The 14,190-nt window shown below is 48.6% G+C and overlaps 1 protein-coding gene and 1 pseudogene across 1 annotated transcript; both read left to right on the forward strand.

Annotated features, from left to right (window-relative positions):
- The first annotated feature begins 1,288 nt into the window (after window positions 1–1,288).
- LOC126047181 (proto-oncogene Mas-like) lies at window positions 1,289–2,804 on the forward strand. Its single transcript, XM_049820462.1, has 2 exons — window positions 1,289–1,366; window positions 1,805–2,804. The coding sequence occupies exon 2, from the start codon at window positions 1,848–1,850 to the stop codon at window positions 2,802–2,804; it is 957 nt and encodes a 318-aa protein (XP_049676419.1). The 5' UTR covers window positions 1,289–1,366; window positions 1,805–1,847.
- A 5,100-nt stretch (window positions 2,805–7,904) lies between these two features.
- On the forward strand, window positions 7,905–12,132 carry LOC126047323 (proto-oncogene Mas-like; annotated as a pseudogene).
- The last annotated feature ends 2,058 nt before the right edge of the window (window positions 12,133–14,190 follow it).

Here is a 14,190-nt window from a genome sequence, read left to right on the forward strand (position 1 = left end):
TACAGGTTTTATGCTTTAAAAGCTTAGCCGCCAAAACCAGTCACCCATTCATACCCAGGCCAGAAAAAGACAGCAGGCCAAAGCAAGTGTCCGTCGGCAAGAAGCTGTAGATAAAGGACTTAGTCCGATCCTAAGCTCTGTTTAATTTGAACTAAGAGAGGTGACAAAGTCAGGTAATCGCATCACCAAATTTGGATCAGTTCTGCTCAAAGGCAACTCCCGACTGCAGAGGCGGAGAAAGACCCTTGCTTCTTCACAGCGTGACACCCGAAGGCTGAGGGACATTTGTTCCCCTGGAGCCAACACGTGCCCATTTCAAAACTTGTACAACCACATTGTTAAAACTCCTTTCCTCCCCGTCCGTTTTGTAAGTGACACACAGCAAGTTTATTTCCTGTGTGCAGTATTTCCGTTAATTGCTATGAATAAACTACTGTGTTTACTATCCTTCTAAAGTCCCCTTCAGCTCAGCCTTTTAAAATACTGTATTTCTCCGGGGTCAGAGGTGAGCCATGAGTCAGCAAGGAGTTGCAAGAGCCCTGTGCAGTTTGGAGAGGCTCCAGCTATCAGCAGCAGAAAGAAATAGGCACCTTTTTACGCATACTGGGAAAGAAAGGCTCAGAAGCATTCTGGGCTGGAAAGCGAGGTCTGATCATGTCCAGAAAGGCTTCCTGATGCCTAGCACTTAGGGGATGAAGACCTCATCGTCTGATCTCTCTCCCTCACCCCAGGCACATTGGACAAGCCATTTTTCTTCTTGGCGTCCTGGCAGGATTTGGGGTAAGGCATTGCACAGGAAGTGAATTTTGAAGGAAACGTTGGGAAAAGGGATACTGTCCCTCAGACTACTCCACTCTAAACCAAGCCTGATTTTCCAAGAAAGACAAAACAAAATACAATACCATTGCTCTGAGAAATTCCCACAGTCTCTACTAACCACTCATTTATGCATCCCTAGCATAACAGCATTTGGCCCCAGTACAAATGCACAAAGAGCCTTTCACAGATGCAAGCAATATCCCAGAGCGTCGCAGGCAATGGAATCCCTGGCAGGTAATTTTGTCCCCACGTACTGTAGGAGCAACCAGAGAAGTGGAGCAGAAATGTGAAATTGCCTCACAACATAAAAGAAGCCCATTCTCATCTGCTGCTGACTTCATCCCATCCTCCCGCTCTGCACAGTGAAAATGCTCCTTTCTGACAGCACCTGCTTCATTACATCACAGAAGACAAAAACTGAATCTGCAGACTGAAACATCTTCCCTGTCTTTTCCACAGAAAGTGTTTCCTGGAAGATCCAATGGGATAAATTAGAAGCCAAGAAAAAGACACTTTGAGACCTCAATTCAGCTGCACAGGGCAGAAGGTAAGCATTTGAGGAACGGGTTCAGAAATGCCTCACTATCCGCACGTTTTGCAGCGTTCTTTGTCTCTGCTGTGCCATTCCCTGGTCCTCTCTCACAGGCATACACGCACACAGAGTCGCTGCGTAGTCACGCCTTCCCCGTCTCCTACCGCTCTGTCTGTAAGTAGCGATGTTTCCTTCTGCTTCTTTTCCTTTACTCTGTTGAACAGTCTCATTCTTTCTTCTTCTGCATGGGTGCCACACTTAGCCAATCTCCACCTCTCCAAATTCCTACATGATTTTGCCCATCCTCAACATTTTGCAACTTGCTAGCTGTTACCTACGTAGATAGTAACCATGCATGCCCCTTGAAAGCTATCTGTCCCAAGCCATAAAGCTGTAAGGATAAAAGCAACGTGTCAGTCACTGAATGCCCTCTGTCTCTTCTCTGATCCCAAGAGAAACAAAAAGGAGAGAAGTATTTGATTTGGGGTATTTCCTCATGACTGAGGAGCTCACAACACTCCTTCCCCAAAGTAACGCAAGCCAGGCTCATGGGACTAACCAGAGCGCGGCGGTGGAAAAGACGGAGGCATCGTACGCCGTCCTCAAGTTCATGGAGAGCTTCTGCCTCATCAGCGCCGTCTGCGGGATGGTGGGAAACGGCATAGTCCTGTGGTACCTCGGCTTTCGCATCCGGAGGAACCACTTCACTGTCTACATCGTCAACCTGGCCGCTGCCGACTTTGGCTACCTCCTCTGCATCGCCGTTGAGACGGTTCAGTACCTGATGCAGTTCAACGTGGGGATGCAGTTCGGGCTCTTCCTCTTCCTGGATCTTTTCATGTACGGGACCGGCTTGTACCTCCTGACCGCTATCAGCATCGAGAGGTGCCTCTCCGTCCTCTGTCCAATCTGGTGCCGAACCCACCGCCCCAAGCACTTGTCCGGCACCATCTCCGGCTCGCTCTGGGCCCTCTCCCTGCTGCTGAACACGCTCGGCTACGTTTTGTGTACCGTTCGCCGCTCCGCCGGCAGCTGCCGGCTCCTGCTAATCGCCATCGGAGCCTTGGACTTCCTCTTCTGCACGCCCCTCATGCTGCTCTTCAGCCTGACCCTCTTCCTTAGAGTCAAGTGCAGCTCCCAAAAACTCCAGACGGGCAGGCTCTTCACCGTCATCATGCTCACCATCCTCTTCTTCCTCATTTTCGCCGTGCCTCTGGGCATCCTGATCTTCTTTGACTTCTTGGGCTACAAGTTCCTCTACTCCCCGGAGATCGGCTTTGTGCTGTCCTGCGTGAACAGCAGCCTCAACCCCGTCATTTACTTCCTCGTGGGGAGCTACAGGGAGCGGAGAATCAAGTTCACCCTCAGGCTGGCATTCCAGAGGGCCTTTGAAGATTCAGCAGATGACAAAGAGGAACAGGAAAGCCATAACACAAAAACTGTGTCCTCTTAAATTTCTCCCCTTTTTTGCCTTATCACCTGTTGAAATGGAGAGAGAAGGAAAAAGAGAGGAAGAACATAAAGATTCCTTTGAACCAATGGACCCTTGATCCCCAGGCTGGGGGCAAAAGTGAATATATAAGTCTAATTTAAGGCTATACCAAGCCATGTTGCTAGCCCCATAGGTTAACCCCAAATTCAAATGCACTTTTATTTAGACTGCTCCATGGTAAAGCGTGCGAACTGTCTTTGTGGCTAGCTTACTTCACTTACTGTCACTCTCTTTGGCTGCCGAGTTTAATAAACAGCATTTCAAAATGGCTCTGCCTAGCCTTTGTTTGCTTTTTGCTCTCAGCTGTCACTCTAGATCTGACATTTCAGCTCCTTTTCCTTCAACTTTCTTGCTTCTAAAGCCATTGCACATCTTACATATGGTCAAAAATGCCTCCTCAAAACTAATTTCAAAACCAGTTATTTTGGGCAATAAAGCATAAAAGCAATCTCCCTTCACCCCTTAACATTTATTCTTCAAAAACGAAACAAAACAAAACAAACAAACAAACCAAAACAAAAAAAACAGAAATCAGTTGTCCAAAAAAAAGCATGGAAGCAAGCATGCCCACGATGTGTTGGAGGCCAGGAGAGCTATGTGGGAGCTCTGCTTCTCCGCTCACGTTCTCCTCCTCAGGTGTCTGCCTCGATACTCTGTCCCCGGGGCTCCACCAGAAGGAGCCTGCCAAAACTGAAAGGCTTCTCTTAAAAAAAAGGGGAGGGACACAAAGGTGTGGGGTAGATTTTTGCGGGGTGGGGGGGAACGAATGAAGGGTTGAACTTCCAGGGGAGATGGTGGTGCAGAACACCTTCAGAAGCAGCTGAGGAAGACACACACTGCACAGTAAAGCTGACTGGTTGCAGAAATTCGAGTGCAATTAATTCAAGGAATTAAGCCAAAGAAAGCGCTGGGTCAAGGTATGGGCATGGGCTCTTGGACTCTCTACACAGCATCTTCCATGTCAGACTTAATCCTCCGTATGCCATTCACCTTGTTTTTTCGCTAAGAGAACAGATGTCATCTGAGACGAGAATTAAAATGCTAATACTATTTAAGATATCGAAATTACCCCAAACTTCAAAGTACAGATACTATTATTCTGCTTTTTCTATGCAGGTTAGTAAAGTGCCCCTACATCTCCCCTGGCAGTGAACTGGATGGGAATTTGGAAGGTTTAGAAATAAAGGCAGGAAATTTTATGGCATCCAAACAGAAAACATACCTTTGTCAAGAAGATGTGCTAAGGACAGAGGTGAAACAGTCGTGGTAGGGAGAGGCGATTTTTCATTATATCAAACTGACTAAACTTAGCAAACTTGAGGTTAAATACATTCTGAGAAGAGCTCCTCTGAGCTCAACCTGATGACACTATTCAGTGAGGTGACACCTCCACCGACTGTCTGTAGGAGCTGTATCCTACCTTCCATCCTTGTTTTGCTCTTCAGAGGCTCTCCATAGCACAATAAAACCCTTGACCCTTTGGGGTTATTCCTTACAGGGTAGTAGATTAAAAAAAAAGAAAATGCTGCTGCTGTTTGCAGAAGGAAAACCTCTGGGTGCAACTTGTGATGACCAGCTAAAAATTTGACGGGTTTGATACATGTACAGAGGAGAACATCAGGGAGGAAGGTGGTGATAAGAATATAGACATCTCCTAGGTGATGCTGCTCTATGTATGCTTTAGATGCTAATGAGGAGGGGAAGATGGAGAAAAATCAGGAGCAAAAATAAACAAATTAGGAAATCTAATATGAAGACGGACTTACATGTATCTTCATTGTTAAAACACATTGCTCCACACAACGTTAAACAATAGGCTTTTGGGTTGGTCGACTCATCACCGGACCGAAGAGGAGAATTATTGGTACAAAAATGCCAATTCCCTTCAGGGCTGATGAGCGACTGCTGTCGCACGTACCTTTGTAGCACTCTTGATTTCACAGTTTTGAAACAAGATGCAGCTGACTGCACTAACCAGCAAGAGGAAGCAGGTGCACGGAGGTGCAAACCAACCCCTCATCCTTTCAAAGGTGACAAAGAAAAGAGGAATGGGAGGATGGAAATCAGCCCAAACAGAAAAAAAATGGCAATGGTACCTAACAACAGGGACTCGGCCTAACCGGGTTCTTGGCCAGGAACAGGGAGGGAACATACAGGGATCTGGCTGACCTGAGGAGAACCCAATGCCGGAGTGGGGGAAAAGTTGGGGAGGGAAGGAGCAGGGATGTTCGGACTGTAATGCCCCCCCGGAGCACCTCTGTGCTGCTTGGGGGGCGGAGGAGTCTGCAGGGAAGGAGTGAAGCTGAGCTGGGGGGGGGAGCTAGTGTTTTAATTGTCTTTCACTACCTAAATCTATTTTAATTGCCTATAAATTGATTTTCCCTAAGTCAAGTCTGTTTTGCCCAAGATGGTAATTGGTAAGGGATCTCCTGTGCAAAGGGGAACTAGGGACACCTTTCTCCACCAGTTTTAAAAAGAACTGAGAACTTCTGTTGTGTTCTGAGGGTCGGCCCTAATACGTCAATCCCTGTACCTCAAACCTGTCTCTGTCGGAGGAAAGGACTCCTTACAAAGCTTTCCTCACTGGTGTTTCTCTCCCCATTTCTCCCCTTTCTCTCGCATCCTTTAAGAGTCAAAAGGAAATAGGAACTCCGGTATGCCCAGGTCCGTACTTTTCTGGTAATGTCTGTCCCTGTCCAGGTCCCAGCCTGGAGCTGCCGCATCCCGATGTGTGGGGGGGGGGGAAACAGGGAGTGAGACCATGACCAAGGGGGCTTCTAGTGAAAGACACAGAAACAGAATGGGTGGGAACCAGCTCTGTAAAAACAATAAGCTAAGGCATGTTATTAGTTATTAAAAAATAAAATCCTTCCTCTCAGCGCCTGGGCCTGAACCCCGTACTGCAGCGAGTCTGCCATGGGGCAGCTCAGTTCCACAACCTCAGTGGCTTTTGCTGGCTATTTTCCCCACAATTTCCATGTGAATGTTTTCTGATTTACAACCAGTTACTTGGAAGTCTAATATTTCCCAGCTGCACCATGGGTGGAATTTGTCCCCTTGGGATCTCTTGGGACCTTTCACAAAGAGGCTGTCTTGACATCACCTCAAACCAAAGGAGGAATGAGCTCATGAAGTCCAATTTCTTCTGAACACAGACCAAGTTTTAGGGCACTCAGTGATGCTCATGACTTCTAATCTTCTCTGAGCAGAGGAAATGACTAATGGAAAGAAACTTCAGAAGATAAGCAGTATAGAAAACATCCTTTTTTGCTTACAGATATTTCTATTTTATATAGATTGTTTCTATCCTGGTAATTATATGAATATTAGCACCAACTTAATTGTTTTGGTTTTACTGTTCTCTGTTCTTAATTGATGAATTACATGGATATTTGGTAATATGATTTTCTCCATCTTAAAATACATCTTGTTATCTCAGTCCATTAAGCCTATTGCGGAGCTTCCTTAGGATGTGTTTCGATCACGGCTGCGCTTTGCATTAGAGCAGCAATATCATGCATCACCCATTTTATGGGAAGTTCCTAACAAAAAGGAGGGATCTGAGAAGAACCAAGAATACTCATTGCACAATGTGTGGTAGAGGAAATAGTACTTGAATTACTGTCAAAGACAGCACTAAATATAAGGCAAATCATAGTGAAAACAAAGGGGAAAATGAAGACAGAAAATGGGGACTGGACCAGATAAATAATTTTTTATTTAAGACACAGGAAGAACCTCCAAGTCAATATGGGCTGGAAAAGGACAAAAAAGCCAAGTTTATTTTAGAACAGCTAATTCCAGCTGTTAGTCTGGTATTTCATAACTGTGCTTGCTGTTTGGCAGGTGAATAACATTTCCTCCAGTAATTCCAGGACCAGTCCCTGTGTGACTCACCCAACTACAAATGGGAATTTAGCACTCTGGGGATATTCTTCTTCATCTGTCCTGTCTAAGCAAATCCTTTGTCATGCAAACACTTCATACTATCTCTGTTCCGCAATTCCACCTGTACCTCTAGCCGTGCCGGCATCCCAAGGTCGGTGTTCATGTGCCATCTTTACCATACCAACACTTGTCCATCCTGTGCTTAGCAAGCTCCAGGGCTTAGGCACTCCTCCCGTGCCATTCGCATTAGACATTTACACTCCTATAAACACTTTGGCTGTTGTTCACAGCTTCTTGAGGCTGCTTCTGGCCCATGAAAGAGCAAAGCTTTCATGGAAGCTGCATTTATGTGAAAGTGAACTTCAGCAAGGTCCAGAGATGCTACCTATACCTACCAGTCCTCCCTCAGTTATGTGTCGGGACTATCATAAGAAAACAGCAATACTTCTATTGTTAGGGTGATTTACTTTTCTCTTTTATTGGTTATGAAAACTTAGAAATAAAATAAATGTAAAGTGTTTGGGGTGGGAGGGATTCCTGCAATGCAGGAATCACAGATGTGCCAGATGACCCCACTATAAACACAGAAATCCCCTGAAAACAATCAGTGGAGCTGAGAGCATAACTAGGTAAGGGGAGAAGACAGTGGAGAGGCATCACGGTATCTAGTGAAATCTCTGCTAAAATAATATTGTAATCAATCATCAAAAGTTCTCCAGACCTTGTTAACTAACATGAAAAGGCTTCAGTGAAAGTGCTGCTCTGTAAAAAAGAAAAACAAAAAAGAAAGGCTATCACCCCCTGTTATTTCTTTGAATGTTCTGGTCAGAACATGTTCCCTTCTTTCTCTGACTTAGACCTACCTTCAAAAAAGCAGTTTTAGATCCCCCAAAAGATCGCAAAGACTCATTCACTGACCAAAGGGAGCAAGAGTTTATCAGGCTGGATACAGGGCATGGGGGCCCTCTTTCCCCCTGAGCTGCTTGGGGGGCTCAGCTTCTTCAGCCCCTGCTGACCCCCCCCCATTCCCCTGCCTGAGCTCTCCCCAGTCACACCAGCACATGGCATTCACACTACTGGATGTCTCTATGACCCTGAGGTAGGTAAAAATTACAGCAAATAGATGTTAAGCAAACGAAAAGGCCAGGCAAAGCCCAGAGCACCCCGCACACGATGCCTGACAAGTGGTTGTGGCGGTGGCATCGGTACCAGGTTGGGAAGAGGACAGGGAGACGTCGCTCCTCACTGATTGCTGTCAGGAGATACGTGCTGCTAAGGTAACAGAAGAGAAACAGGAGGTAAACTGCCGTGAAGATCACATCTGGGAAGTTCAAACAAAAAAAAACCCTGCCCCATGTAACGCGAATGGTAAACAAAAAAAAGGATCAGAGAGAAGTCACGATGGCCAGGTTCAGGATGTAGACAGTAAAGGGGCTCTTCTTCATGTGGAAGCCCAGGAACTGCACGACCACCATATTTCCCAGCAGCCCACAGAGCCAAACACCCCACCAAACCAGTGTGAAAAAGTCAACCATAAAAGTCTGTGACTCACAAGACCGGCTGTCTCTCCCATGTGTTCCATCATACAAGGAATGATAGAACAGAGAGAGGTTTGTTGCGTTGGTCTCCACCACTGCTAATGACCCTACTCCGGGTGACTGCCTTCTCCCTCTCCCACCCCCTCCTAGGAGAGACAAGGAATCAGAAGGAAATGACGGGCATCGGCGTTCCCAGCGCTCACCGTCTTTCCCCACAGCCCCACGCCAGCCCCAGGCTGCACCGGGAAGGACCCCATGCCCTGCCATGCCCAGGACAGGTTCCCACCCCTCCTGCCCTGTCCCTGGCCAGCAAGCATCTCCCACACACCCATCCCTGTCTCCTACCTCCTGGTGCTCCTGGGAACGGTGCTGCCACAGGAACCCCAGCACACGGGGCATCTGCGGGGCCAGGCTTGCCGGGAAAAGGGGCTGGTGACGGCTGCTGGGGCCACCCACTCTGCTTTGGCCTCCTCCCTTATTCCTGAGGAGCAGGCCTTTGCCCAGAGATCATGTCCTGTGGTCAGGAGTCTCTCCTCACAATCTCATCGCATTGGTGACAGCTTCCCCTCACATGTCCCATGATGGGCAATCTCATCAGCAGAAGCTGGCCACATCACCCCCTTCCTCTCCTCCCCTTGGTCTTTCACCAGGAGGCGCTGATCTGTTATGATCCCATTAAAAAAGGCACTCGGACCCTGTAAAGTATCATTTTAAATGCCATTTACTAGATCTAAAACTATGAAGAAGGAGAGGATAGAACAGATAATCTTATGTCCCTTCAGGTGCTGGGAACCCCAGGTCTTGCAGCATCGAACAGACCTCTAATCAGGGCAGATCCTGTCCATGGAATGGTTACCCCATTATGGTCGTTTGAGCTATTACAGGATTTTCTTAAAAAAGAAAACAACTCATTCTACTATCAAACAAAAAAGATGTTCATATGAGAACCATTGTAGCAGCCTTAGATAAAGGCAAGGACATGCAGGTGGGGTAATCACCAGCACCCAGTGGGAGCTGCCTGCAGGTTCCTCTTTTACCATCAACTGACCCGGTGTAGCCCATGGCCAGGGGAGATGCACGGCACAGCACGGCACGGCATGGCATGGCACAGGCCTGGGACTACTCAGGTTGAGTGTTTTGTGGATCACTAACTCCCTGATGTATAACGGTCTTCTGGTCGGGATCTCTACACCCCCGTCCTCCAGCTTCAGCTCACCGTGCCAGAGTCTCCTGGACGTTGCTGTGTGAAGCTGGTGGTGGAAGATTTCCCCTAGCTCTCTTCTGTTCCTTCGCTATCCTTACAGCCTGCGTCACCAAGGGGATGGTGGGGAAGAGATTTGGCAGGGCAGGAGGAAGGCAGGAAGATGAGAACGAGTGAGATGAGCCAGGGACCAGCAACAATGGGGAGGAACCAGCAGAAAACCCTTGGAAGTCTCTTACAGTCCCGTGGCCTTAATGCTCCTTCTTCCCATCATTCTTCAGGTGCAGAACTGCTCCTGGTCATGCCAATCCCTGCTCCTGCCCCCCCCCAGCCCTCATCACAGAGCCGCTCCCTGCACTGGGATGCCAGCAGAGACCCCTCAACAGCAGCCAACGGGGCAGAGCACTGCCATGTCTCAACTTGCCGTGAGAAATCACCAGTATTCAGATACAGAACAGCACGAGGACTTTCCCCGCTGCCTTTAATCACATCCCTGACATGCATGTGTCTTCTCTGAGATTACATTTTGTGGGGTACATAGTGCTGCAAATGTGCTTTTATCTACAAGTGGTTCCTGTCGCACAATCTCATCCTTTAGCATCACAGGCACTGGCATTTTCATTGCTTATTTTCTCTCCTTCTTTCATGTGTTTTCCATCTTTTGAATACCTCTTCTTGGGACTTATTGCCTATGCTTGTCATCCCCAAGAGTGATGTCCTCCAAGGATGTCCCTTGATTTCACGCGGTGAATGCATGGTAATGAACAAGGTCCACAATCTCTCCAGTGGGTCCAGCCTGAACCTGCAGGAGTTGGAGCCAGAGATAGACTTGAAACAAGGCTAGATCATATGCTCAAGGTCCATCCATGAGAGGGGGATGGAGACAGGTCTTCAGACAAGTGCAACTCTTGCACAGCTCGGGCAAAGCCTGGTTGCTCAGGCCTGACCCTAACTGGAGCCCCTGGTCCCATGGGCGGGGGATGCATGGATGGGGTCAGGGCAAATTAGGGCTGCTGTTGCCCTTAGGACCCTGGAAGAGAGAATCAGAGAGCCTTACATGGACAGTTAATGTGCTGTGCTGTTCAGTCATGCTTCATGAGATTAAGTCCCTTTACTCCCCTTTTGGGCTATAAAAATCAGCTCATCATTGTCCTACAATGACAGCATGTGTTTTTCTTTCTTCACCTCCACTGTGAAAAACATTTCACTTTATTGATTTCTTCTAGGGCTTTGGAGCATTAAATTTCTCACAAGTATTACGTTCCATGCTTTGACACATTAAAGCAAAGCCTCCATCTGATGGCAATGTCTCCAAGAAGAAAGTTGGGAAAAGCCTTCGAGCACCAGTTTACATGTCATTAGAGGCACTGAGCAAAGCCCTCCTGCTGCTACACGTCTGCACATCAGTGATTTCCCACTGGTGAGGGTCCCTGGCTCATCTCTCACCTCTCTGCCATCCTCCATCCCTGGGATCATTTATGTACCCTCCTGTATTGACAGACCGAGCTTTCCCCGTGCACTTAAGTGGTGCTGCTGGGAAGTAACAGGAGGACACATTACTCTGCAAAACTGTCCCCAAAGCTTCCTGGTCTGGGACAATATGCCCTTCACACACGTCCCACTCTGTACATGAACCAGCCAGCCAGCATCGTCCCTTATTGGCACGGTGCTCCTCTCTCTTCCTTTGCCTCCGAGCAGATCTTGCTTGCCCTCAGCTCTGTGGGAGTTGTGTCCTATGGTTTTGGGGCTATAGCTAAGTTACTTGCAGTATGTTCTGGGGTTTGCCACACAGTTTTGGAGAAGCATCTGTATGGGCGCAAAGTGTCCCCGGGGAGAGCAGGGGGAAGTCTTGGATCACACAGCAAAAGTCAAAAGCCCTTCCCATGGTCGGACAAAGCTGGAGGATGGCAGGAAGAGAGGAAGGGGGGGATGTTCCTTCTTGTTAAACTTATACTATACCTTATTTCAACAGTCTATTGTATTTTCTCATTTCAATATCTTTTGACTAATTATATCCTGATAGTTCTGCTTCTGTTTTAGTATTTTGCCAGCATGTATCTCCTGACAGCAATGAGCATGGAGACGTGCCTGTCTCTTTTGTTCCCAATCTGGTACTGGTGTCACTGCCCAAAGCACTTGTCGGGTATCATGTGTGGGGTGCTCTGGGCTCTCACTGGACTTTTTATATCTTTGGCTTGGATTAGTTGTTATTTGAATATAAACTGTCAGCAACTATTACAAGCTTTAAGCACTGTGAATTTTCTCATTTTCTCTTTTTTCCCATTCCTTTGCGACCTGTCCCTGTTCATCAAACTCCAATGTGGCTCACAGAGATGACACCCAGAGAAATTCTATGTTGCTGTCCTGCTCAGTGTGATCTTCCTGACCATCTTTGGGTCGAGAAGACTCAGCGTGGTGATTTTTCTTGGGTGTATTGGTATAAGCCTATTTGTACTTCAGATGTCTTACCTGCTGGCATCACTGAACAGCAGCATCAACCTGGTCATTTACTTCCCAGTAGGGAGCTGCCGGCAGCGCTGGTTCCAGAGCTCTGAAAAAGTCACCCTCAGCCAAGAGTTTGAAGACAAAGCAACGACTGAGGAGGAGAGCCACATACGTAGGGACGCTGCAGTGGAGACCACTCGATAAGGCACTGCTGGTGAGGACACATGGAGATGTGGAGCCTTGCAGACAGCCAGAAGGATGGAGGCATGGGGGCACGTAGCAGAGACCCAGCACAGCACTGCTCAGCCGGGCTCCGTCCCAGTGCCCGGGCTGTATTCCCCATTGCAACGACCCTCATTGCTCTGGCCCCAGCGAATAAACTCCGGCTTCTCTGGCACAGCAGATGAGTTTCACAGTGTTTTGAGGGATCTCTTGCCTGGGGAAAATCTGACACATTAGGGCCATCTCTGCTGTCCAAGGCGGGACTCTGCAAAAAGGATTGCAAAAATGGGCAAGCCGAGGGGGATCCTTTGGGTATTCCGCCGGCACTGCTGCACTCGTGCTGACGTGAAAGGCTGAGCAAGGAGCAGAGGCAATTGCTGCCGTGGGAAGCAGCAGTGCCGCGCGTGGGCAGGGTACCACAGCCCCCCCCGACCCTGGTCCCCTCGACATGGGGACATTGTGGTGGCTCTACATCTGCTGCCGCCCCGATGGGACGCGGAGGGTGAGGACTCCCACTTGCTCCTGGAAGGGGGATACCCTCGTGAAGAGAGGCTAGCAGGCACCTCGCCCCCACCAAAAATCCCCCTCCCAGCCCAGGGGAACCCCTCTGCCTCCTCCGGGGCTGTGCAGACACACCGACCCCCACCCCCTGAGCAGGGCTGGACCCCCAGGCCGTGCTGCTGACCCACAGCCCGGGCTCAGGGGGCTGCGGGGACACATCCAGGGGATTTCACAAATATCTGCGGGGTTGGTGCCTCTAGATGGCAGGAGAGGGGTAGGGATCGCACGGAGCATCCTCGCCCTTCCCTCTACAGAGCCGGTCAGCGGAGCCGGCCCTGCAATCCCAGCTGATGGAAAGATGATGCAGGCAGGACTGCAGAGAGAAGAAACAAGAGCATTCTTTCATACTTGAAGTGGGAATCTGTCACACTCTCTAGTTCCAGGGTTAAATCATTCTGAGAAAAGTATGGGTTCGGTAGTGCTGGAGGATTACGAATGGCGTGTTCTTCCCGGCACTCGTGTTTGTGCCAAGACGTTCACACAAGGTGCTGGTTTCCAGCTCTGCTCAAGGGGAACACGGCTCGTTGCAGCAGACTACAGCTGGCTGGCGAGACACCGTGTCCTGGGGGTTGTCACCTCCCTGCTGGGGTTTCTCCAGGACCGGACAGCACAGTAAGCATCCCTGCCAGAGGGCAGGGAATCTGCTCCGGCCCTGCTCCTATCAGTCCCTACAGGAAAACCAAGAGAGGATTTTAAGTCATGTTTCACGTTTCGGTATCTCCATAGAAGTTTTGTCCAAAAGCATCCCAAAAGAGGCTTTAGACTCTTTTGCCTTACTTCAGCCAAGGCTGTGATACCTTGTCCTCCAAACTTGGAAGAGGAGCTGTCTCCAGAAAAGGCACCGATTTTGGAAAGGAACTATTTCGAGGTGAAAAGTGAGATAACAGAGTGCAGCTCAGGATGCCTGATGCCAAAGAGCACCTCTCTGATGCCAGAGAGAAGCGAAGCAGGCAAATGTCAGCTGCAGAGGCTGAGATGGGAACCTGCTCTGGCACAGCTCACCAAACACTTCCCAGACGTGGCTCCAAGCCATGCCATGAAGCAAGGCAGGGGATTACCAGATCAGATGGTTTTGGCAAAGCAGACACACTAATTCCTGTATTCTCTTTGCTCACAGTAAAGATTTCATAGTAACTCCACTGAATGCACCTCTGCGTCCATGACCAAAAAAAAAAGCCTGAAATATGGAAATGAACAAAACCAGATGTATGGGCCACTTAATTTTATAGAAATTAGGAGCATCACGCTGCTCACCTGCCTGTGTGGGCTGGGGGGGAGCGGGCCATCCTTTGGTTGCCCAGGTTCAGCATCAAGAGGCTTAAACCCTTCACTGCCTCCGTACTGGACCAGACCATCCTCAGGAGGAGCGGAGCAGCTCCTTGCACAGCTGTTTCAATGACTAACCAAAATCCTGCTTGTACTGATCTTTTTCTAGTTAACCTACCTAAAGTGTCATTTTGTTACTACTCCTAAATGAAATTTGGATTTCTTT

The sequence above is a fragment of the Accipiter gentilis genome, chromosome 17 (assembly GCF_929443795.1).
Source record: "Accipiter gentilis chromosome 17, bAccGen1.1, whole genome shotgun sequence".
Classification (NCBI taxonomy): domain Eukaryota; kingdom Metazoa; phylum Chordata; class Aves; order Accipitriformes; family Accipitridae; genus Astur; species Astur gentilis.